The sequence below is a fragment of the Podarcis raffonei genome, chromosome 4, assembly GCF_027172205.1.
Source record: "Podarcis raffonei isolate rPodRaf1 chromosome 4, rPodRaf1.pri, whole genome shotgun sequence".
Lineage (NCBI taxonomy): Eukaryota > Metazoa > Chordata > Lepidosauria > Squamata > Lacertidae > Podarcis > Podarcis raffonei.
In genome coordinates this window covers 98,955,986-98,980,668 of record NC_070605.1, presented here as the reverse complement: position 1 = coordinate 98,980,668, position 24,683 = coordinate 98,955,986, and the positions used below count along the sequence as shown (strand labels likewise).

At 41.5% G+C, this 24,683-nt stretch overlaps 1 protein-coding gene across 3 annotated transcripts in view; it reads right to left on the bottom strand.

Moving 5' to 3' along the window:
- Positions 1-24,683, bottom strand: part of KLF12 (KLF transcription factor 12) — a 225,108-nt gene that overhangs the window by 63,949 nt on the left and 136,476 nt on the right. For all 3 annotated transcript variants that reach the window (XM_053384669.1, XM_053384671.1, XM_053384670.1), the window contains exon 4: positions 12,170-12,305. In XM_053384669.1, coding sequence (XP_053240644.1) covers positions 12,170-12,305 — 136 coding nt within the window. The remainder of the gene's footprint in view (positions 1-12,169; positions 12,306-24,683) is intronic.

The following is a 24,683-nucleotide window of genomic DNA, read 5'->3' as shown; positions in this document are numbered from 1 at the left end:
ATTTATTTATTTATACCCCGCCCTCCCTGCCCAGAGCCGGGCTCAGGGTGGCTAACACCAGTAAATTTACAATAAAAACCTAATAGGAAAAAAAACCCCAATTTAAAATTCAGGTTAAAATACAATTTAAAATGCAGCCTCATTTTAATAGTAGCTCATAGATCAAAACCATAAGGGGAGGGAAACATAAGGGTCAGACTGAGTCCAAACCAAAGGCCAGGCGGAACAGCTCCGTCTTGCAGGCCCTGCCGAAAGATGTCCAGTCCCGCAGGGCCCTAGTCTCTTGTGACAGAGCGTTCCAGCAAGTCGGGGCCAGTACTGAAAAGGCCCTGGCCCTGGTTGAGACCAATCTAACCACCTTGCGACTTGGGACCTCCAAAGTGTTATCATTTGTGGACCTTAAGGTCCTCCGCAGGGCATACCAGGAGAGGCGGTCCCATAGGTACGTGGGTCCTAGGCCTCATAGAGCTTTAAAGGTCAAAACCAGCACCTTAAACCTGACCCTGTACTCACGTAGGTTAGGCTGAGAGGCAGTGACTGGCCCAAGGTCACCCAAGTGACCAACATGGCTGACTGGAGATTTGAACCTGGTCTCCAATGGTCCCAGTCTAATGCTCCAACCACTACAACACCCTGGCTCTAAAATGAATGGGGTTCTAACAAGTGAACAATGAAATGGACGGGGCCCTCAAAAATTTTAAACATAACTTATATAAAATTATTTACAGGCCAACCTTTGGGTACAGCCCATCCAAGACAGCTTACATCCCATATAAACCACATTAACATTCAAAAAATAACATTTCAAAAGCAGCATTACAAGCAAATATTTAAAAACATGGGCTGGTGAAAATAAATAAAGGAGCAAAATAGAAATTTGATCCAGTCAATAATAGGCTATTAAAGTAACAGCTTTCAAACAAGTGGGCTTTCAAACCCTGCTTACAATCTGGAGAGTTCATAATATGGTGGGAAACATAGAAAGGACCCTGTCTCTTATGCCTGGCAACTGAACTGACCTTACTGGCAAGCTTATAAGCTTAAAATCTGAGGCAGATTTTAAGGCCTGGGCAGGTTCATTGCTGAAATCCAAAAGGGGATTTTTGTTTTTAAGTGTCCTATAGGAAACTCATAGGATGCAGGTCTGATCCTGAACTACAACTCCCATCACCTCCTAGCTAGAGCTCAGGGATGATGGGAGTTGTGGTCTAACAACATCTGGGGACCCACAGATTGAGAACTGCTGGTAAGCTTTCCTGAACTCTGCTCTGAACTGTTTGGAAGAAGAGTGAGGTATAGATATTTTAAAAAATCAAAAGGCACAGATACATAAAGCCAAAGTAAGCAAACTACAAATGATTTCAAGCAACTGCAAGCACATTTCAGTCCTACCTATTTCAACAAGAGAGTGAAGCATGCGCTTAATTCTCCCACTGAAATTAATACAATGCAAAAGCGGTTCAATTGTATCCATTTCTGTTTACTAAAAGACGAAAACAACTGTACAAGCTAATATATCTTATATGTGGGATGAAAAATGAAAAGACACAAAATATCCAGATAACTAATAATCTAACACTTAAGAGCGCTGCAAACAAGCTCATAATAATCTAGGTAGCTGTGAAAAACTGTTCCAAAAATTGAGAAAAGGCTGCTATGTCATTTCAAAACTACTGGTGAAATGCTGCCCATTTTGTGTCTTTGTTAGATTTGTTAATTTGTTAATTATTGGGGATGGGGAGCCCTTGATTTGCCCCTCCTGACCTCCCCCCATCCAAAGGAAAGCTTACCAAAAACACTAGCTATTCTTCTAGCCCTATTGGAATTCAAGCACTGATTTTGCCTTCTCTGTTAACATTCCATTTTCAGTCCCTTAAACGCCCAACAAAAGAATCAGTTTTGTCAGAACAGTCCTGCCAGTTTAATTCTTATCTCTTCCTTATCCCTTCAGCTCTCCTTAATAAGTTATAGATCTTTACTGTTGTCCCCTGAACCAACCAGTTTCGGGGATCATACTGATGCATGCAGGTTAGCTTTTAGCCTAGCATCAGCCTGTGGGGAGAAGATTTATTCTTTTTCCAGTGTGGGGATGGGGTGATCAGACTGATCTGCTAAGTCCATGGTCCAGGATTGAAAAATTGATTTTAAAAATGTGAACTGCTGTTCTTCCCACCTATATTTTACTGGAGTTTGGGGCAGCACATCAACCTCAGTTATTAATATTCTGGCTTCTTAGATATACCCCTTCACTGTTTGGGCTTGAGTCATTTTTTTTCCTTAGCTAGCCTGGAACATGTTTAGAATTTAGAATTAAATATATATTTCTAGGAAGGTTTGCTGCAAGACAGCGAATGGGATAGGGGAATTTTCAGGGAAGAAGCGGGGAGGACAAGAATCTGTACTTAGTTCATTCTGCCCTTGTCTCACGCACACAGAAACACACCAAAAATCCCACCCACAAATCTGGTTTTTGCTGGACCACAAAAAAAAAAAGGTGGTATTTGAGGGGATTGACAAGCAGGCAGGAGAATTCCACCCACAATTCTCTCTTACAAATCTCTAACCCTGAGTGTTATGTAACATTGGATTAACAACCCGGCATTGTAGGGCATGTCATTTTAGAGGATTTTTTTTAAAAAAAATTATTCAGCAAGGGGTCTTAAAAACATGTTTTTGTGTGTGAGGAATTCAATTCTGCTATTATTTTTGTGCTTGGACGACATTTATCTTGGTAAGAAGCACAGAAGCTGCCTTTAGAAAAACCAAAGAATTTTAATTTCACCTTCTGAATATGTCAGGTAATACTAAGTAATATTAATAATGGATAATAGAAACTATATAAATATACAACTGCAAGCACTTGGCAATCATTTAAAATGATTTCTATGCAATTTTACACACATTTTACGTACCAAGCAAAATCAAATTATGTCATATTACAACCTTTTAGCACCCCTTATTTCTGGATTGTTCAGCTGGTATTGATCTTTTACTATTTAGTTTTCCTGTAGGTATATAAGTGCATTCAGGGTGAAGTGTTTATTTTTTTTTTTTGAATGAATATTTATTGTATTTTCCAATTTTATATAAACACAAAAAGAAAAAGGAAAAGAAAAATATTAAAAACAATTCGGTTTCAATAACAGTTTTTCATTCACATGTTTCTTTGACTTCCTCATACCTCCCCTTCTTGTTCTCTAGTTCAATTTATTAATTCAGCAAATCCTAATCTCTTAACATTCCTTTTAAAATAAAACCTTATTTTCCATTCAACTTTTTTAAATTTAATAACATAAACAATTATAATCCCCATTATCTTTATCATAACAGCTAGAGACCACCAAAGTTCAAACCAACATCTTTTCAAAGTTCATTAATTTTATAATATTTCTGTAGATAATCCTTGAATTTCTTCCAATCTTCTTCTGCTGCCTTTTCTCCCTGGTCGCGGATCCTGCCGGTCATTTCTGCCAGTCCCATACAGTCAATCAACTTCATCTGCCATTCTTCCAGAGTGGGTAGATCTTGAGTCTTCCAGTGCTTTGCTATAAGTATTCTTGCTGCTGTTGTAGCATACATAAGGGTGAAGTGTTTATTGTTGCCACTCATATTGCTTACATATTTTGGAAGAAAACCAATTTGAAATAAATACATACATAAAGCAGGACAGCTTCATGGGAATTTTCAGTTTCCTAAGAGATGCACTAGCAGACAAAGGCTAAAGGCCATTATGAGCAAGTATGATTGCATCATTTTTTATTTGAAGAGACTACAGTGGTACCTCGGGTTAAGTACTTAATTCATTCTGGAGGTTCGTTCTTAACCTGAAACTGTTCTTAATCTGAAGCACCACTTTAGCTAATGGGGCCTCCTGCTGCCGCTGCGCCGCCAGAGCAGGATTTCTGTTCTCATCCTGAAGCAAAGTTCATAACCTGAAACACTATTTCTGGGTTAGCGGAGTCTGTAACCTGAAGCGTATGTAACCTGAAGCGTATGTAACCCGAGGTACCACTGTACAGCAGAATGGCCCTACACAGACACAGGTTGAACTTGCATGTTACATATAGCCAAACCATGGCTTAGCATGAATGTGCTGGCTCCTGAACAGGAGATTGCAGTCACATTGCTACTGCCCAGGCTGTTTTGATCATCACCTGCCTGAAGTCATCGTGAAACCATCACTAAGCAAGTACCATATCTCGAATGGGAATGCTTTCAGTTCTAAGGTTCCTTTTCTTTTCTTTTTTTATTTTTTATTTATTTTTTTTTTAAAATGATATTTATTCAAAGTTTCAAAAATACATAGGTATGAAAAAAAGAACAGAAAAATACAACAGAAAAATATATCAAAAAGAAAGTACAAAAAAAAAAGAAAAAAAAAGAATAGAAATCCCATATTGCATCTTTTCATTTGCTTGTTTCTTGGACCTCCTCACACCTCCCTTTTTGTATTCTAGCTTACTTCGTTGTTTCAGCAAATTCTTCCCATATTTCTCAATTTTTGTTTAAATAAATTATCTTAACAATCTATCTTATTTTTTAACTCAACATATCCTTTCCATCTTTTACTATATTCTATTGTTCAATTTACATTAATTTCTTTAACCTTATCTTGCCTTAAAAATCTTAAAATTCAAATTTTAAACCATATTTCTACATAACTCCTTAAATCCTTTTTACTAAAGCCAATTGGTTCCATTCCAGCATAATCCCTGATATTTCATTAGTGTTACACTAATTCCAAAAATAGAAAAAAAAAGATTTTCCTTTTTATAGACTTTCTCTTTTTCTCTAGTTTTTATCCAACGTCCCTTCTTCCTGGTCTCGGGTTATGTCAGTCCTTTCTAACCATTGCATCCAGTCCATCAATCTGGTGATCTTATGTCCGAGGCCCTTAAGTCTCTTCTATGCCCCTTCTGCAGATTTTCTTGTTCTTGTTTGTGCTTACGTTCTTCTTTGTCTTTTGTTGGTTTCTTTCGTAGTTTCCTTCCTTTCTCCTTGGGGAGTGGGTCTCCGGGGAATTCCAGCCGGTAATAATCTCCATTTTCCTTCATCAAACTAGCCCATTCCCCGCAGTCCCACTCCCCATCATCGTCATTGTAATCCAAAAAGTGGTTATCCAAAAGATAATTATCAACCTGTTTCATAGTCCCACCAGAATTAAGAGCTTCCTTGACTCCAGATGCTTCCAGCCACACTCTAAGTTCAATCTTCCAAAGCAGCGGCTTTTGCTCCTGCAGGACTTTAGGTCTCACCATTTGTGTTGCTTGGGGTACAGTTGCAGCCTCTTCCGTCTTCATCTGCCCTTGGACTTGCCCTGTCGAACCAGTTTCCTGAATTGGTCTCTGTATAGTTTCTTTATCCTTGTTTCCTGTTAAATCATATTCACTGGCTACAGCAGTCATCAAGTCCAACTTTTCATTCATCAAGTTCATCTTCTCATGCAACTGCTCCAGTAATGCATTTGTCCTGCCAAGGGCAGAGACCAAAACTTCCTCCCAGCACATTTCTGTTCAAGGTCAAACAACTGGTCCCACGATCTCTATCTCGCAGCTGTGAAGTCACCGAATAAACTGCAACAGCAAACTCACAGGCTCCCTCTAGGGGACACAATTTCTATTTGTATCCATCTTTAAAAACGTATCCAACAAAAGAAAATTACTTTCGATTTTGAAATACTTTGTTTCTTTAAAATGCAGAAATGCAGAAAGCAGCGTTGAAGTTAGTTTGTTTCTCTCTCTTTTTTTAACTATCTGTCAAAGTGCTCCACTTTTAATCAATGGACGTCTCCGACGATTTCTGTCCTGACACCCCGTTCCCAGGTTTGGGACGATGGAAACTTATATTCCTTTACTCTCTCTCCTGCAGGTTTAAACAGTCAAATCCCCCCCCCCTTTTCTCCTGCTTCTAAGAGGGTTTTATTGGTAGTAGATGCAGGAAATTTCAATCTTTAAGACAACTTTCCAGGCTATTAGATTGCAAGGTTTTTGCTTCAGTCTGTTTACAAAAAGCGGAAGGCGGACTTCCTGTTTAAACCTTCCCGCTTCAGAGCCTAATTCACAAATTTCTTAATCCAATTTTCCATTTTTACTCACGGGTACTTTGTTTAGAGTCCAATTGTCATCAGGAAAAAGTCAGCGCTCTTTGACGATGGCTGTGCAGCTTCCCTCTGTGAAAGTAGCAATCGGTTCTCTGCACCGCGCTGCTCACCCCACTTCGCTCCGGAGCCCCAAAGAGGGGGTTTCCCTGCAAGTAGGGGAGGCGCTCTTGGTGCTCTGCCGAACCCCACATTCCCAGGCTCCTCCGCCTGGGATTTCTAGCGGGTCCCCGCCTTCGCCGCGGCGGGAAGACCCAATTTCCACGGAGCCCGTTCCTCCGGTCGGAGGAACTCCGCCATTCGTCGATGGCGCTGACCCAGAAGTCCTAAGGTTCCTTTTCTAGCAAACAAGCATGCAAAGTAATAAAGCAAAACATCCCTCCATTCTTATCTGGAACTTTAATCTGGAAAGGGCATTGAACACTGAAATGTGGACAAGTTTAAGGGGAGCCTATTAATGTGGGAGAGGTCAATGCGGTGCAAACAGGAACCAAACGGCGAGAGTACACAGTCTCTGGTGCACTGGGGATATTTAAATCATGCGATGCTGTAAACAAGACAACCTTCACCAACCTCAGATATTGTGACAGAAAGCAACAAGTAACAAATAAATGTAACATTCAACACAGTTTGCATTTCTGAAAGTCACAGTATCACTGCAGGAGCTGGAGGAAGGCCACCACAATCTACACAAGCTATATGTGGTGTGCGTTATAGCTGTCAAGTGTCCAGGTTACAAAAGCACAAATTACTGACGTCTCCTAGTTTTATTAAGCTGGTGTCTAACAACAGATCTGGTGGGAGTTTGAAATCTATAAATGGTGGCTGTCCTGGTTTTGACTCAAGAGGACAATTGCCTTGGAGGAATCCTCAGCCTTGGAACCCTCTGGCAACTGCAGCTCCAAGATGGATTCAAGCCCTAGTCCATCTTGTGTTGTTCTAAAGGCTATCCTGAGCCCCAAGGAGATACCTCTGCCTCCAGATTCCAACGGCTGACCCACAGATTCCTCAGGGGACCAAGGAAGTCCTGAGGAGAGATCTCCGCACCTGAAAACACCATTACCTCAAAAGACCCAACAGCTGTAAAAGAAGGCACCAGCCCTTTAACTGACCAGGAGACAGCACTTAGGGCACAGAGCCTCTAAACTGCTATAAAATCCGCTTAGTTGTTCCAAGACCTTGCTAGATAACCTGGATGTCCACAAACACCACCTATGGTCCTGAATTCACATTGTCATCTCTCTCCAAGGTGATGATTTTTGCTTTGTCTTGCTATGATTTTCACCCCTACTCACAGCAGAACCAGCAGCTACTGACCTCCCCTAGTCTGGGCCTCAAACAACCCCAGAAGAACATGTCCAGAACCACCTATCACCAGTTTCTGGGATGCATCTGACAGGCACATGCAGACATTCAAAAAACATCTCCTGAATCCTATACCAGATCAGCCAGGTTCCCTGTCTAAAGGATAGCATCCAACAATCCCAGCTGACCCTGTTCCCATCTTTGCCACACTGGGTTGTGCAATGGGACACTTAAGTTACCCTGAGCAATATACATTCCTTTTCATGCCACGTAGGAGGCAATCTACGAGGGGGGGAAATCCTAAGGTCTCCTGCTGCAATCTACTGGCCTATTTGCCACATGGTTAAAAAAACAAAACAAGAAAACCAAGAACAAAACACCAACAACCCACAGTTGCCATGGAAACAGAAGAAGAAGAAGAAGGTGGGAGCCAAACATGAGCCTGGATTCTTGGAGGAGGCATGTAACTTGCATATGTAAGTTCTCAAGGTTTGGAAAGACTTGTGGTTGAGATCTTGGAAAGCCAATTAAGAGTATACAATACTGAGCTAGATGGATTAATGGTGTAACTCCGCAGAAGACATATTCAATATGTTGCATGTCAAAGTTCTCTAGAGCAAGAAGCGCTGTGCAACTTCAGCAGTCTCTCCAAAACAAAGGGCCTCAGGTAATGGAATGCATTCTATACAAACAGGGTTCACAGTCGAGTGCCCAGCTCAGTGCAGACCACTGGGAGCTCAATAACCCCTTCGCCTTTTTCTGCTCTCCTGGAGCTGCAAAAAATAGGAGTGGGGGCTTCAATCCATGCTGGTAGACTGTGTCGGCTTGGTGACATGGCCTGTATTACACACTGGATTTGGATTCCTCTGAGGAGGTAAAAACAAACCCCATCCTAACAATATTCTGCCTCCTCCTCCAGCAATCGCACTCCTGAATTAAAATACAGAGCCCAAAGGCCTTCCAATAGATCTTGTGTTAAAAACAGCAGCATAAAGGCTGGTCTTGACCCTCATCTAATTCCAAATCATTATGAGACAAGAGGACCAATGGATACTAATGCCAAAGGAGTCCTTCACCTACCATCTACAGTAAATCACATCAGAGCTGCTGTAGTGTATAACAATCTCTCACTTTCTCAGCTGCACTCTCTTTTGTGCTGAGAACATCTGAATGAAGTAAGGAGCACTTTCTGCACCAACCTCTGTGCTAGGGAAGAAAGACTTGTTACAGAGATGGAGCCTCTTCTGCCAGAACGTGGAGGTATGAGTGTACTTCATCCATAGTAGACTGTATGGCACACTTCTCTGTTGATTTACATGCATTACAGAGAATGTGAAAATAAAGAAGCGTTCCCCCCACTGTTTGTCTGCCAACACATTCATGCTTGCATATACCATGTACCTTTTATGAAGGAAGTGATATTTTAGTATGAGTATTCAGCTGAAAGCTCACACCATTTCCCAGGAAAATTGTCAACCAGATTGAAAAATGTTACTTCTTTGGTCACTTTCCAGCCCGTCTTGGGAAGATGTTAGCTACTTTATTTAGCTTGCCATCACCTGTTCTGAGTTGTGCTTGTGCCCTTAAGAGACATGCACGCCACTAAAACTGACTGCTTATGACTGAACATACTGACATCCAATAACATCATCACAGATACACTGCCCAAATGTCACCCTGCTTATTACATCGTCCCTGATTGGGTAAGATTACCCACGTGATTAATTCAAGAAGAGGAAAAATTAGCACCCATGGTAAATCCATGCTACTGAAAAGGATTTTTAAAGGGATGTTTGTATATTTTCAAAGTGTATAGCCCAAATCCAGATAAAGTCCACCATGCTTAAGTCCCACTGAAATTAATAACAAGTTGGGATTCATTTATGTCCCATCAATTTTAGTGGAACTTTAGGGTAACTAAGGTTGCAATACATGCACTCTTACCTGGGATTGAGTGCCATTGAGCTTAAAGGGTCTCATGTCTGAATGGACACGTTTAGGACTGCAGTGAGAATTTCTTTGGATCTGAGCCCAAGTTTTTTTACTAGTGCATTTTCTTGAGATATCTACTGGCAAATATTCAGCGGAGCCATATTTAGGTTATGTTTCAATCAAAGTATTGTAAATAAGAGCAAGGGTAGGAGCCTAACAGCAAGAAGACACAGCATTTTGAGATTCAGTGGCAGTAAGGTAAAAGAAAAACCATTTCTTTCATGAATCAAGATAATAATGCCAGTTTACTGGAGGACTGGCCCAAAATAGGCGCAACTAGGAAGCAGGTGGCGCTGTAGTCTAAACCACTGAGCCTTGGGCTTGCCAATCAGAAGGTCGGCGGTTCGAATCCCCGTGATGGGGTGAGCTCCCGTTGCTCTGTTCCAGCTCCTGCCAACCTAGCAGCTCAAAAGCACTCCAAAAAATGCAAGTAGATAAATAGGTATCACTCCAGCGGAAAGGTAAACGGTGTTTCCGTGCGCTGCTCTGGTTTTGCCAGAAGTGTCTTAGTCATGCTGGCCACATGACCCGGAAAAACTGTCTGCAGACAAACGCCAGCTCCCTCGGCCAGTAAAGCGAGATGAGCGCCGCAACCCCAGAGTCGTCCACGATAGGACCTAACGGTCAGGGGTCCCTTTACCTAGGAAGCCAACCAGTGTGGCACCCACAATGCTTCATGTGGCATATGATTGCTGGTTCTGACAAGAGTCGGATCCCTGAAAAAATAATTCTAAAAGGCCCTCCCAGAATTCTCTGTGATGACCTGGGATTCTGCACCCGAGTGCTAGGAATCACACCTCATCGCTGGCCTGCTTTAAAATGCAAGTTCATCGGAAGCCACTGGGATCTCCCTACTTTTCTTGGATGGTGTGTGTCTGTGTGTGTCTCCAGCCTCCTAGCAGGTCACATAAAAGGGAGAACAAAATACCGATGGGCTACTGGACTCCTTCTGCTTATAGATCATTGGTTGTAGAACTGTTTTTTCTCCTCTTTGGCTTGCTCTGCCCCTGACCTTTTGTGAGTCTCTCCCTCTCTGTCACTCCCTCTCTCCAACTTGTTTTCCTCTCGCTTTCCTTCAGTGCCCCAAGACACCCATGTCTTGCCTTGTTCCCTAATCCACAGGCTCAGTTCTCATGGGGACATCCTTGCCTAAGGCAGGAAAAAGACTTTCTATTAGCCCTGGATTATTATGACTGCTTGTCAGTGGCATGCGCTCCCTTCTTTTGCTCACTGATGAATATTTGCTACAATCAGCATTTTTAATGCTTCTCATCGCTGCGCCGCATTAAGAGAAAAAGCAAAAACCCAGCCAGAGCGGGTCAGCTATAGTTCAGCAGCTTCAGAAACAAGAATATATTGCATTTGCATACTTATGCTAAAACTCTGTGCTAGATTTGCGTACTTGGAAAAGTTACTCAATAGATTCCAGTATTAAAAGTCTGGGGGAGATAAGGGGGAAAGCTGCAGTAGAACACTTTTAGCATCTTGGTTTCATTTTGCCTCTCACTTATTTTCTATGTTTCTCCCGAGGTGCTCCACTTTGTAAACACACATGTGGCCTTTTTAGGTGATTGACCTAGATTCTCTCCAGATCACATAGAGTTCAACACTTCTTTTTTAACCTGCTTTAGGCTCTGCCCACCCAAAATGGAGTTCACTTCACCCACTGAGGTGACTACAGTACAAAAACACTCCAAAATCAGTGTTTGAAAACTTACTTTGTGTGAAGAAGAAACATAACATGGGGAGGGGAAGGCTAATTATTGCCCTGAAAATAACGTCACAACCTATTATATTGCATTGGCATCACAAGCAGAGCAAGGATGGCCAATGCCACTTAATTTCTGTAAAATAATTACAGAATTGGGGAATCTTTTCATTCCCTCCCTTCATGCGTTAATATTTTGCAGGTTGCATTAATCTAGTGTTTTAGTTTGACAGTGGAAACACATCGCCTCTTCTGCAGCATGAAGAATGCTTTTCTTTCCTTCTAAACCCTCTGCACCTGTTCCAACTTTATCATTCTGTTATTCCGTAACTATAGGCCACTTTTCACTTTCACAGTTTTCACAGTTTTTCACCTTTCTCCCCTCCTTGTGGTGAAAAAGCTCAACCGTGCATTAAAGGTGACTGGTGATACAGCCCACCCCCAAGACTGTACGCATAAAGTCCCGATTTTTTATTTAATTTGTTATTTCCACATAAATATCACTTTTGACCTTTTAATCTCAAAAGCAGCAACACAATGAAACAAAAAAGGTAAACTAAAATGTAAACACACATCTTTTTTAAAAAAATAAAATAAAATAGAAAAGCATCTACAGTAAAAGATAGAGAATCTGTATGAGCAAAAACTCTAGAGGCAGGGCAGAATATTATAATTACCCTTCTGAAAGGGCCAGAACATAGGTGTGGTAGCTTTCTCCTTAAGGGGGAATTGCAGAAGCCACCACTGACAAGGCAATGTTACTGGGAGATGACCATTTTGGCTCCTAAGCAATGGTGGTAATACAGATCACTTTCATTTCATTTTATTTTATTTTACAAAAAGCTTTACAACTTAACGAGGAGAAAAGAACGAGAAATGGAAAATCGAATTCTAATTGAAAGTGAGCATGTCCACACATTCCCATACAGCAGAAAAGGTAAACGCTAGTAGAACTGGCCCGGTACCTAGACTGATTCAAATGTAGGGTATCTAGAGAATGTCACATGACCAGGTGTTTCCATTAGGAACATCCACCTTGGTGTCCACCCTGAAAACTCAATACTTACTCTTGAACAGCTCTGGCTATAGAGAGAGCTGTGGATCCAGTTTCATTAACACTATCCAAGGTCACATTTGGCAGGTCGTCGTCATCACTGTCACTTTTAATTTGTCTGGGAGATAGGCCACGTGGGTCCATTTGTGCTGGGAAATAAAAGATACACAATGGATTAAAGTCAGCTTAGGGAACACCTCCAGCTAATTCTACTATATGCCATCATTGTACTCATTTCCTTTTGCAGTCGTACCTTGGTTTAAGAACAGCTCAGTTTATGAACAACTTTAATTAAGAATGCTGCAAACCCAGAAGTAGGTGTTTTGGTTTGTGAACTTTGCCTTGGAATAAGAACATGTTGAGTGTGTCCCATTTGTAAATTGAGTCCCCTGCTGCCATGAGAAAGTGCGCCTTGGTTTAAGAATGCTTTGGTTTAAGAACGGACTTCTGGAACGGATTAAGTTCGTAAACCAAGGTACCACTGTACTTAAATATTCTTACTCCACCTTTTATTAGGCTTGTGGGGCTCCCAATCTGGCTCGCAGATATCTATAATCAATCAATTAAGCAAACAAAAAGCAACTAAACACTCTAACTTCCTGATGAGAACAAATGCAAAACATGTGGCGGGCATGCAAAATAGTTAAAGAGTACTGGGAAATGATATATAATGAGATTTTTTAAAATGTTTAAAAAACATTTCCCCCCAAACCAGAGGCATTCATTCTGGGAATTGTACCGACAAAAGTAACCAAGAGTCAGAATTCTTTTTTTAAAAAAATGTATGCCACCACAGCAGCTCAGATCTTGCTAGTCCCCAAATGGCGGGTGAGTGAGGTCCCTAGTAAGGAGGATTGACAATTAAAAAATGATAGAATATGCAGAATTAGCAGGTCTAACAAGCAAAATAAGAGAGCAAGAAGATCAAGTATATAAAGAGGAGTGGAAAACAAGTGAAAATGCTAACAGCATTAAGATAAATTCAACAGTATGATATAGAATAAAGGAAGAATAAGGGGAGAAAGTGGACTTAAATGGATATATAAGAATATGCAGGAATGGTGGGGAAAATCAAAGGAACTAGGGAAGGGGAAGAAGGGAAGTCATTGAATTTTTTTTCTATTATAAAGAAAGATATTAACAGTGGAAATTTATTATAAAGAAAGATATTAACGGTGGAAATTTGAATGTGAATGTGATTTTGGAAATGGTAATAATGAAAATTAAAAATTAAAATTAAAAACAAAACAGAAATGCAAAATAATGTTGTGGCATCTCTAGCCACCCTCTGAGTTCATTCTGCAATAAACACAAACTATCCTCGTGTTCCCATATGCTGATATATGGAGACAAGTCTGCGTTGCATAGATAGCTGGAAATGTCACTCCACTGATCTAAGAACCAGGGTTTGAGGGGTGGGGGTAAGTAGGCTTGCAGTTTGACCCTAAAGGTATTTTCTCAGAAGCGGGTCCCACTTTGCTCTATGGGCTGCTTCCTATTAAGGCAAAAATGGACCCAGCAACCCCATGTCTCCTCTTCGCTCTCCCGAACACCCAGTAAACAAAGATCTAAGACGTGATGCCATCGCATTGCCATGTTCCACCTCCACACTTCATTGCCGCTGTGGGGGCAGAGGAACTGAAAGCACGATGACCTCATGCCAGGCCTTTTAATTTAGGAGGCATTAATGGGGGAGAAAGCAGGGAGGTGAGCTGAGGCGGCTGCTTCTGGCAGCGGCCCCCACACTTTATGTGAACATCTCCCTTCAGCGCAAGTATTCTTAGAACTGCAGACAGCAATTACATCTATAGCAATTATCTGTGCTGGTACTACAGAAAACAGCCACCCCCAGGTAACCTGGGCGGTAAGAGACGTGCGGCTCTTCACAACGGCAATCTCACGTGACAGGCAAAATACAACACACAGAGCAAATGTGCAGCACCGAAAACAACACCCCACCTTTTAGAAGCCACAAATCACACCTGGAAAGAATGCTAGCTTTTTGTGCACATAATTACTTTCAGATTTAGGTAGCTTGACGATATGGACGATGAGAGCTTAACAAATGACGCAGCATTTAGCTCTGAAGTAATAAGGTTACTTCCCTCTTGAGAAGGCTTAATTCTAAAGCAGGCATCCCCAAACTTGGCCCTCCAGATGTTTTGGGACTACAACTTCCATCTTCCCTAGCTAACAAGACCAGTGGTCAGGGATGATGGGAACTGTAGTCCCCAAACAGCTGGAGGGCCGAGTTTGGCCATGCCTGCTCTAATGGGTGGCCTAAAAGATTTTTAAATGAATAAATTTCTGCATTGCAGGAGGCTGGACTAGATGGTCCTTGGGGTCCCTTCCAACTCTCCAATTCTATGAAATAAAACAAATTCTTGGCCATCCTTCCATGGTGAAAATTTATTCCAAGTTGTCACAACCACATGGTATTTTTAAAATCCACTGTATTATTTTTTTAAAAAAATGTTAATTTCCTATCAATCTCCAAGATATGGTAAAGCTGAGGTCTTCTTATGTGGGATATATATTGAAGAATTCTTCTACCATACAAAAATACCTGCAGATGGCTTTGCACAAATTTATTTTAAATGAACGGGAGACTCAGGCCTAAGATTTAACCTGATTTAAGCCCTCCTGAAAGATAAGCTTACTCATCTGAAGTACAAAGGAACAAGTCCCAATCTCTATTTACTGTAGATAAACAGAAAATACAGGAGGAGAAGAACATAAACTGGAAAAGACCCAACGGGAATTACAAAGATTTGATGACAGAGGCTTACATGGTGAGGGGGGGGAGGTCAAATGCCTGTCTCAAAAGGACTGAGCTCACCATAATCATCATTAGAATTATATTCGCAAAGGCACTCTATATTATCAAATCCTGTTGTGGCTTTCTGAGGGCCCTTGAAATGTTTGCTCTTCTCCTAAAAGCTCAATCCACAGATTTCTGTAATCAGACAGTATCAAATGGCATAGTGGCTTTGCCCTCTGTAGCAGCGAACAGCTGGGATATTCAAGCAAGGAACAGGCAAATGCAATTTCTTAAGAGATACTTTAGAATTTCTCTCTCTCTTTTTTGGTCAATAATGCCAATTGCCTAACTAACCTCTACAACAAATCATGGGTTGTTGTTGCTTTGCTGCGAAGTTGTACGTGGCGACTAGAATCACTTGATTCATAGAACGTAAGAGACCATCAATTCCCAATTCCCCGTTAGCAAACTAAAGGGGGAAAACATCCTTCAGTATTAGAGCCTATTTGCAAATGATACTCCATCAACTTCATCACTTAGCTGTGGCTTTAAAATGGCAGCTATATTATCTTGCCCTTTCTGAATTATGCAACTAATTATGCAGTAAGTTTGCTAATGCGGCAAGACGATCATTTCTTGGACACGGAGGCTGAATATTAACATAGTTCCATGTGCAGGGAACTGCTGGCAGGCTGGGGGAGTGGGACTTCTAACAGAACTGTTGGCATGCTGAGATGCTGATGCCTTGAAAAAGCAGGGCACACCAAACCTGCAAAATTTGAGAGATCCTCCAGCTGAATGAAGCCCACAAAATGCCCGGTTTTGCTGCCCAGGTAGGAATCCTAAAGAAGTGTTGCCAAACACCTGGCAGGCCGGTCCAATATGTGGCTGCCTTCAGTTGAGAGCCAGTGTGGTGTAGTGGTTAAGAACGGTAGTCTCGTAATCTGGGGAACCGGGTTCGCGTCTCCGCTCCTCCACATGCAGCTGCTGGGTGACCTTGGGCTAGTCACACTTCTTTGAAGTCTCTCAGCCCCACTCACCTCACAGAGTGTTTGTTGTGGGGGAGGAAGGGAAAGGAGAATGTTAGCTGCTTTGAGACTCCTTCGGGTAGTGATAAAGCGGGATATCAAATCCAAACTCCTCCTCCTCCTCCTCTTCTTCTTCTTCTTCTTCTTCTTCTTCTTCTTCTTCTTCGACATGCAGAGGTTCTGCAGGCCTTCATACATACAGTGGTACCTCGGGTTGCACACGCTTCAGGTTAGAGACTCTGCTAACCCAGAAATAGTACCTCGGGTTAAGAACTTTGCTTCAGGATGAGAACAGAAATTGTGCTCCGGTGGCGCGGCAGCAGCAGAAGGCCCCATTAGCTAAAGTGGTGCTTCAGGTTAAGAACAGTTTCAGGTTAAGAACGGACCTCCGGAACAAATTAAGTACTTAACCCGAGGTACCACTGTATTGGGCCTCACCTACACTCCAGCACAAGGAAGATTACAGAGAAATCACAAGGTATCCACGCACATTAAAGGTAAAGGTAAAGGGACCCCTGACCATTAAGCCCAGTCGTGGCCGACTCTAGGGTTGCGGCGCTCATCTCGCTTTACTGGCCAGGAGGCGGGAAGGCTCTCCGCTGCTGAAGCAGAGCCCCAGCACCACACAGGGAGCTCAGGAACAGATGGAGAGCCTATGCCTGTGCCTTTGGCACAGGAAAGGAGAGGGTTAAAGCGCAGGAATCAGAGACATCCCATAAAGCTCCCCTGCCTCTTCTGTTGGAGGAGAAGCAGGAGAAGACCACTCCCCGAATCTGAACCGGACAATTCGGATGTATGATTGTACTGTGCTGCTTGTACATATGTAAAATAAAGAACTGTACAGTGGTACCTCTGGTTACATACGCCTCAGGTTACATACACTTCAGGTTACATATGCTTCAGGTTACAGACTCTGCTATCCCAGAAATAGTGCTTCAGGTTAAGAACTTTGCTTCAGGATGAGAACAGAAATTGTGCTCTGGCGGCACAGCAGCAGCAGGAGGCCCCATTAGCTAAAGTGGTGCTTCAGGTTAAGAACAGTTTCAGGTTAAGAACGGACCTCCAGAACGAATTAAGTATTTAACCTGAGGTACCACTGTAATAGGAATGGAATTGCCCCCAAAAGACGTTGGATTGTTTTTGTATGCCACAACTGCAGCGAGAATTTTATTAGCCAAAAATTGGAAATCACAAGAAATACCAACAGTGGAAGATCGGCGGATGAAGATGCTGGACTTTTTGGGGCTAGCCGACCTTACTGGAATAATCCGCGATCAGAAAGAGGAGGAACATCAAGAAGATTGGAAGAAATTTAAGGAATATTTAGCTAAATATTATAATATAATATCAGTGGAAATACTTGCAAGTATTAAATTCGTTTAGGATTAAAGGATGTTGAATTGTATAATACTATGGATTGAGATTATGATGAAAAGAAAGGAAGTTAGTAATTTGAACTAGTTAATTATATTAGAAAGTGAATATTTGAAAATTGCTAAAATGAGATTTAATGAAAATCAGTTAGGAAGGATTTGAGGAAGTCACTTAATAATGGAAATTAATTTGGATTCTGATTGGAAGAAATTTTATGTTTGTTTTTCTTTTTCTTTGTTTTGTTTTTTGTGTTGTGTTGTATTTGTTATAAACTTGGAAAATTAATTTTAAAAATTGGAAAAAGTAAAATAAAGAACTGTAAATATCTCTCTGAGTGAGCAGAGGATGCTTATTGCGAAGAGTATAGACAAACCATTACGGCACCTCACTGTAGCTTGCATATATGTTATATAACTTATAGAAAACAGGTAAATGTTTTAAACGTTCAGCTTCTGTTAGATCACGCCCAGTATGTTTATAATCCTCAAACAACACAAATGACCTGCCTTGTGAATTGACATAGGGCCTCACTGTTTCTAATCATAAGCGAGTTCTGCTGTCAGAAATATGATGTATTGATTGTGCATAGTTAGACTCATGCAACGCCCCAACAACAGCAACAACTGGAAGACATCACTTGCATTTGTCTGCACACTGATTCGCTGGCATTCCCGCCCCCTCCAGCCCAGTAGCTTACTCTATACCTGGCTTTTCCATGATCTACCATCACTTTTAATTGTGCTGCCCTTTCTGGGGGATTTAGTGAAGTGGACGAACACTTCCTAAATATAGGACGGGACCAGAAAGCTCAGAGACCTAAAGATAAGATGTGATTGAAGGAAATGTTTCGAGGTGAAAGGGGGTGATTTCCTAAATCACTGCTACTGCCCTGTCACTTTCCAATTACTCCAACTTGCCTTCCTGCCCCCGTTATCGGCTGGCAGATGAAAACTCACCCCCCAATGCATAAGCTGACATTTCCAATAAATATCTCCACCTAAAGGCACCATCTAACACAAAGCAAATACTAACTACTCGTAGTACTACTTCTGCTACTATCGAGGCAGAGTATCACCACCATATTATGCCACTGCTGAAATAATTTCACTGGGTGCCCATTAGCTACGTGCCCAGCCAAATGCTGCTTTCATCCTTTCTTCAAGATAGGAAGATGGCATCCTATCACCTACCCATTGGGACTCATTCCCACTACATATCAGACAGGCGCATTCTCTATGTGTCTTCTTAAACTATAGTTTCAAACTTGGTTTTATATGTGTAATTCTTTTAACTTTTTCACTATATATACCGTATTTTTCGCTCTATAAGACGCACCAGACCACAAGGCGCACCTTGCTTTTGGAGGAGGAAAACAAGAAAAAAAATATTCTGAATCTCAGAAGCCAGAACAGCAAGAGGGGTCGCTGCACAGTGAAAGCAGCAATCCCTCTTGCTGTTCTGGCTTCTGGGATAGCTGCGCAGCCTGCATTCGCTCCATAAGACGCACACACATTTCCCCTTACTTTTTAGGAGGGAAAAAGTGAGTCTTATAGAGCAAAAAATATGGTAACTCTTGTATGTATTTTATTATATTAAATCGCTTCAGGATGCCTCACGGAAAATGATGCATAAATGAAATATTATTGCTGCTGCTACTAAATGTCTCTCAATATGTTCAAACAAACCCATTTTTGTTGTAGCTTGAGCCCTGCATTCAAGTTATATTAAGTTTTGAGACAAGGCCTAACCTTAAATTGAACCTATGTTTGTTATTTGTTTTGGAGAAGGTTTGCAGCTTCGAAATTAACCCAAAGCAAAAAGCAAAACAAACAAACAAACAGACAGACAGCAGAACACTGTGGGGGTTTTGGTATTGGTTACTGTTTTTAAAATATCCCATTGAGTTTAGAGAACACACATTTGGCAACAAATGGGAACTAATCTCATACAGAAAAAAAAAAATTTTTTATATCCTGAAGGAACGAACAAGGGTTGGTTTCCCCCCAATGTGTTTGTATAATATCCATATCTATCTATATCCACATCACTGCTAAACACAACCTTATATCTAGATTTCCTCCTCAACTTTTCTAGACACCAGAACTGAAATGCAAGATTTCAGAAATGTGGGATTTCTATATGCACAATTAATTCTTGTGTTGGCTAATATGTCTTCGTAGACTTATCAATTGCATGGCTGGATTAAACACATCATGAGTTGATTTGGTAACAGACAGAGACACTTCATTTATTGCAGTAAGAGAACACAGAAAATTGGAGGAAAACTTATTTCTTGAAGAATAAGGAAGAAAAGAGACTTGGGCTATTCTTTCCCCTTAAATTAATAATGTCAGTATTGGAATACCAATCAATAACAAAGCACCATTATCTTAATAAACTACCCAAGTAGAGGAATAAGTGGTTCAATAACTGGCAGACGCTATCTATAATATCCATAGGATGGGAAGTTGGGCTTGGGTCCAGGAGTAGCGGGTTTAAGTCTCACAGCCACTATGAATTTATAAGGTGAATTCAAGAATATCTGTACTCTCAGTCCCACTTCCCCATTTGAGGAAAGGGAATAATGACCCGTTTCACTGAGAACTGTGTGGATGAGCAATTTTGGACAAGCAATTTGCAGGTTTTGCCCAAAGCCTGTAATTAATGTAGGGAGCGATTTATGGTTTTCCCTGTTGTAACGGGAAAGAGAGAATTTGCATATGAGCATACGAAGTACTCTGGTACCTCGGGTTACGAACTTAATTTGTTCTGGAGGTCCGTTCTTAACCTGAAACCGTTCTTAACCTGAGATGTGCTTTCGCTAATGGGGCCTCCCTCTCCCACTGCGCCGCTGGCGCACAATTTCCGTTCCCATCCTGGGGCAAAGTTCTCAACCTGAGGTACTACTTCCGGGTTAGTGGAGTTTGTAACCCGAAGTATTTGTAACCCGAGGTACCACAGTACTAAATCACATTAGGTAGCCAACATTGGTTCCTTCCAATGTTGCCGGACTCCAGCTCCCATTTGACCCAGTCAGCATGGCCATGATGGGATGAGGCCATTGTTGCCTACTGATAGCTTCTAGGAGCCACAGGTGACAGCTGAGTGCACAGTGGGAACCAAAGGTGGACAAACTACCCCAGAATGGGAACATGCTCTACATGGGGCTACCTTTGAAGGTGACCTGGAAACTGCAACTAATCCAGAATGCGGCAGCTAGACTGGTGACTGGGAGTGGCTGCCAAGACCACATAACACCAGTCTTGGTACATTGGCTCCCAATACGTTTCCGAGCACAATTCAAAGTGTTGGTACTGACCTTTAAAGCCCTAAAATGCCTCGGCCCAGTATACCTGAAAGAGCGTCTCCACCCCCATCGTTCAGCCTGGACACTGAGGTCCAACCTTCTGGGAGAAGTGAGGTTACAGGGAACCAGGCAGAGGGCCTTCTCGGTGGTGGCGCCCGCCCTGTGGAACGCCTTCCCATCAGATGTCAAGGAAATAAACAACTATCTGACTTTTAGAAGACACCTGAAGGCAGCTCTGTTTAGGGAAGTTTTTAATGTTTGATGTTTTATCGCTTTAATAATAATAATAATAATAATAATAATAATAATCTGTTGGCAGCCACCCATAGCGGCTGGGGAAACCCAGCCAGGTGGGTGGGGTATAAATATATTAGTATTAGTATTAGTATTAGTATTAGTATTAGTATTAGTATTAGTATTACAACATGTCCCCCACCAAAGTGCTCTCCTTCCTCTAAGATGCCACAAACCCCAAGTGCTGCTAAAATGTATTGTTATATAACGTTTGAAGTCACCGATGGTTTCCAACAAATCAATCTGACTGACTAGAGAAGACAGGTAAATGATAGCATCATATGACTAAACCACCAAGTGGAGACACCACCATACAGCAACTGTTCACAGGAGACATCCCTTGCTTCTTCAAACAGACTAAAGCAGATCATCTCGTTTTTCACCTGGAAAGCTAGGGTACATTTTCCTGACAGTGGGGAATTTTTTTAAAGGTGGGGGTGCCCTTTCAAAACCAAAAGATCCCGATGATCTTACATGTGTATGTATGTATGAGGCCAAATCTGTTAACAATGCAATTCATGCTCAAGAATTCAGCAACAGGCCAGGGCTTTATAAGGAAAGCTATTATCAGGATTACATCACTGAAACTTGAAATCCTGGAGATCTTGAATGTCAACACTTTTATGACTACTACTGTACCAGATATCCTGAATTATAATGAATCCAAGGCAGCTTAATGCTTAATACATCTTTGTGGACATCCCTCGCAACTACCAAAGATGATTAATTCCCATAAACTGGGTTGGTATTATAGAACGGAAGCAAATCGCAGTCTATATTTGGAATAAACTCCCACACTCAAGGTGGGCGTGACTGCATTTCTCAGGATGTAAATTTACTCTGAAGCAAAAGCATTAAAAAAAATCATACCAAGCAATGAAAACCAAGAGAGAAAGGGTGGAGGGTTGTTTTTAAAGCTCTGTGAGAACACTTGTTTTTCTTTATGCCTGGAAATACAGTCTGTTCGGGGTGAAGTATTGCCATATGATGGGAAAGAACCAAATTATTGAGTGTAGTAATAATAAAAGTAATAATAATACTTAATATTTACTTTTCCTAAATTGCTGGTTCCCAGGGTTTTTGATAACTGGAAAGTAGTCTTTTTTCTGGATTAAAACTGGAGGCATGCTGCGCTCGCTCGCTCGCTCTCTCGCTCTCTCTCTCTCTCTCTCTCTCTCTCACACACACACACACACACACACACACACACCCCGCAGCTAACATTGCTGGCAATGTTCTTTGCTCAGTCTGCCAGACAGAACCATACTTTCTGGGCAATGGTGATACTTCTAGAATTCCTCTGTGACTGCCGGCTGCATCTGAGAATGCTGGCTTCCTCTGCTAACTGTTTTCTCTGCCCATTTATTGTCAGAAAAAGGGGATTAATGCTGTGCTAGGCCTCTCAAGCCTGAGCAGATCTGATCCTGGTTTGCAGGCAGTGTTTAAACCACAGTTTTCTAGTTTGGATGTCACAGCACACCGTGGTTTAACAAATCAAAAAGCTTTTACTAAAGCCAGGCTGGGAAAACCCAGCCAGATGGGCAGTGTATTATTAATTATAATACAGTGGTACCTCTGGATGTGAACGGGATCCGTTCTGGAGCCCTGTTCGCATCCTGAGCAGAATGCAACCCACGTCTGCGCATGCTACAATTCGCTACTTCTGCGCATGCGCGTGACGTCATTTTGAGCGTCTGCGCATGTGCGAGTGGCGAACCCGGAAGTAACCCATTCCGTTACTTCCGAGTCACCGCGGAACGCAACTTGAAAATGCTCAATCTGAAGCTACTTTAACTCGAGGTGTGACTGTGATAATAATAATGTTAGAGGAGGAGGGAAGGGGAGAAGAGTGTTTTCTGGAGGTGATAAATTATAATCCCACTGGTGTAGCAGAAAATAATAGTCTACCAGTATCTCAACAACAGGATTTTGGAATAAACCACATACCGTATTTTTTGCACCATAACACTCACTTTTTTCCTCCTAGAAAGTAAGGGGAAATGTCTGTGCGTGTTATGGAGGGAATGCCTATGGGTGGCATGCCTACGTATTTTCCTCCTCTAAAAACTATGTGCGTGTTATGGTCGGGTGCGTGTTATAGAGCGAAAAATACGGTAGTTCCTGGAGAAGGAAAGCAACATCCTGCCGTTGGGCAGAGAAGTGATGCAGAAAAAAAAAGTACAAAATTAAATGTACTGTTTAGCATTTCAAACAAATACAGGGAGACGTAATATACTCCAAATGAAGCCCAGTGAGATTAGACATTGTGCAGAGGTTTATTTAATGTACACAGAGCAGCTGTGCAAATGTGCTTTTTGCGGAAAACATGTAACTTCTCCCAGGCCTCATAATAAAGTACCCTCAATGCAGGGCAGATATACAAGGCCTCCTCACCCCAGCGCCCAACCCGCTTTCCACTAAAGGCCATTACAAATGGTTTGCGCTCTTGGAAATATGCTCTGAGAACACCAATCAACTTTTAAATCAAAAACAGCTTGCTCTCTGATAGGGGCAGCAAAACTGGTCGATTTATTCCATAAAACTTTATGTACACAGCAGCAGCATCCATGAACTTAATGATCATAATATAGAGTCTACAGGGTAATTTTTATTGCAATTTATAGCAAGATTACACATACTCCACAGTTTTTCAGGCTTTATTGAGATTTTATGGGACTGTGCGGTTTAAGCAGTTAACTGTGTGCGCTTGTGTGATGGGAGAAGGTGGGGTTAGCTCCTATACATGCGTTTCGTTGCTAATCTACCATAGGCTATTAATTACTCTGTCCAATCAAAGTCATTATTTATAGTAATTTCACGAGCAAAATAATTTGCCAGGGGCATTCAGGATTAATAGAGGCTATGGACATCTGCAGAAACCTACCTACGTATAACTCAGATACACATCTATGAGGATGGTGTGTTGTTGTTTTTCCACAGCAAAAACGTTAAGCCTTTTTCATTTTAAATTGAACACTGTAGAACTCACACCCCATTTACAGGAAATCGAATTCTCAAGAGTGTTAAGACCTAAATCACATCAAGTATCTAATATATAACTGATTCACTATCCAACATAAAACAAAGCCGGGGGAAAGAAAAGCAATTACAGATTTGAACAACAGCAGGACATAGCTTTTTCTGAGCCCAGGTTTCTAGACAAGACACTTCTACATATCTAAAAGTGACCTTGACTCCTCCATTCTTGCACCCAACCAAACTACCATTAACTTCAGCCCACAAAGCTGGACCTTAAATTACTGTACACTTTCCTCAGCAGTCCACCTTTCTAAACATTCTATGACATCACACCATTTCAGCCAATAGGTGCCAAAGGCTTCACTGTTGCTACAAAATCCCTTAATGAAACGTAAAACTGATTTTAAAAAAATTAAATAAATCTAAATATCTTTAAAAGAGCTGCCTCTTTATATACTGCTAGGGACAACAAAGTATGCTATGTTCTGCTAGTATCTCAGGTCTTTATTCTGGGTGGGGACATCTATCTTCTCTACAGGGCCAGATTTAGGTTTGATGAGGCCCTAAGCTACTTGAAGGTAATGGGGGCGGTTATATGTCCAGCTGTCCTTTGTCAACAACAAATTGTCACTGTTTTTTGTGCTGAATATGTGCTATATGGTAATTTATGGACCTAATAGGTATCTAAAGCCATTTGCACATAACAAAATATGTATTTTATCAAAGTAATTGTTGAACTGAAATACAATTAAGAAGTATATTAATAGTGAAATACAATTAAGAA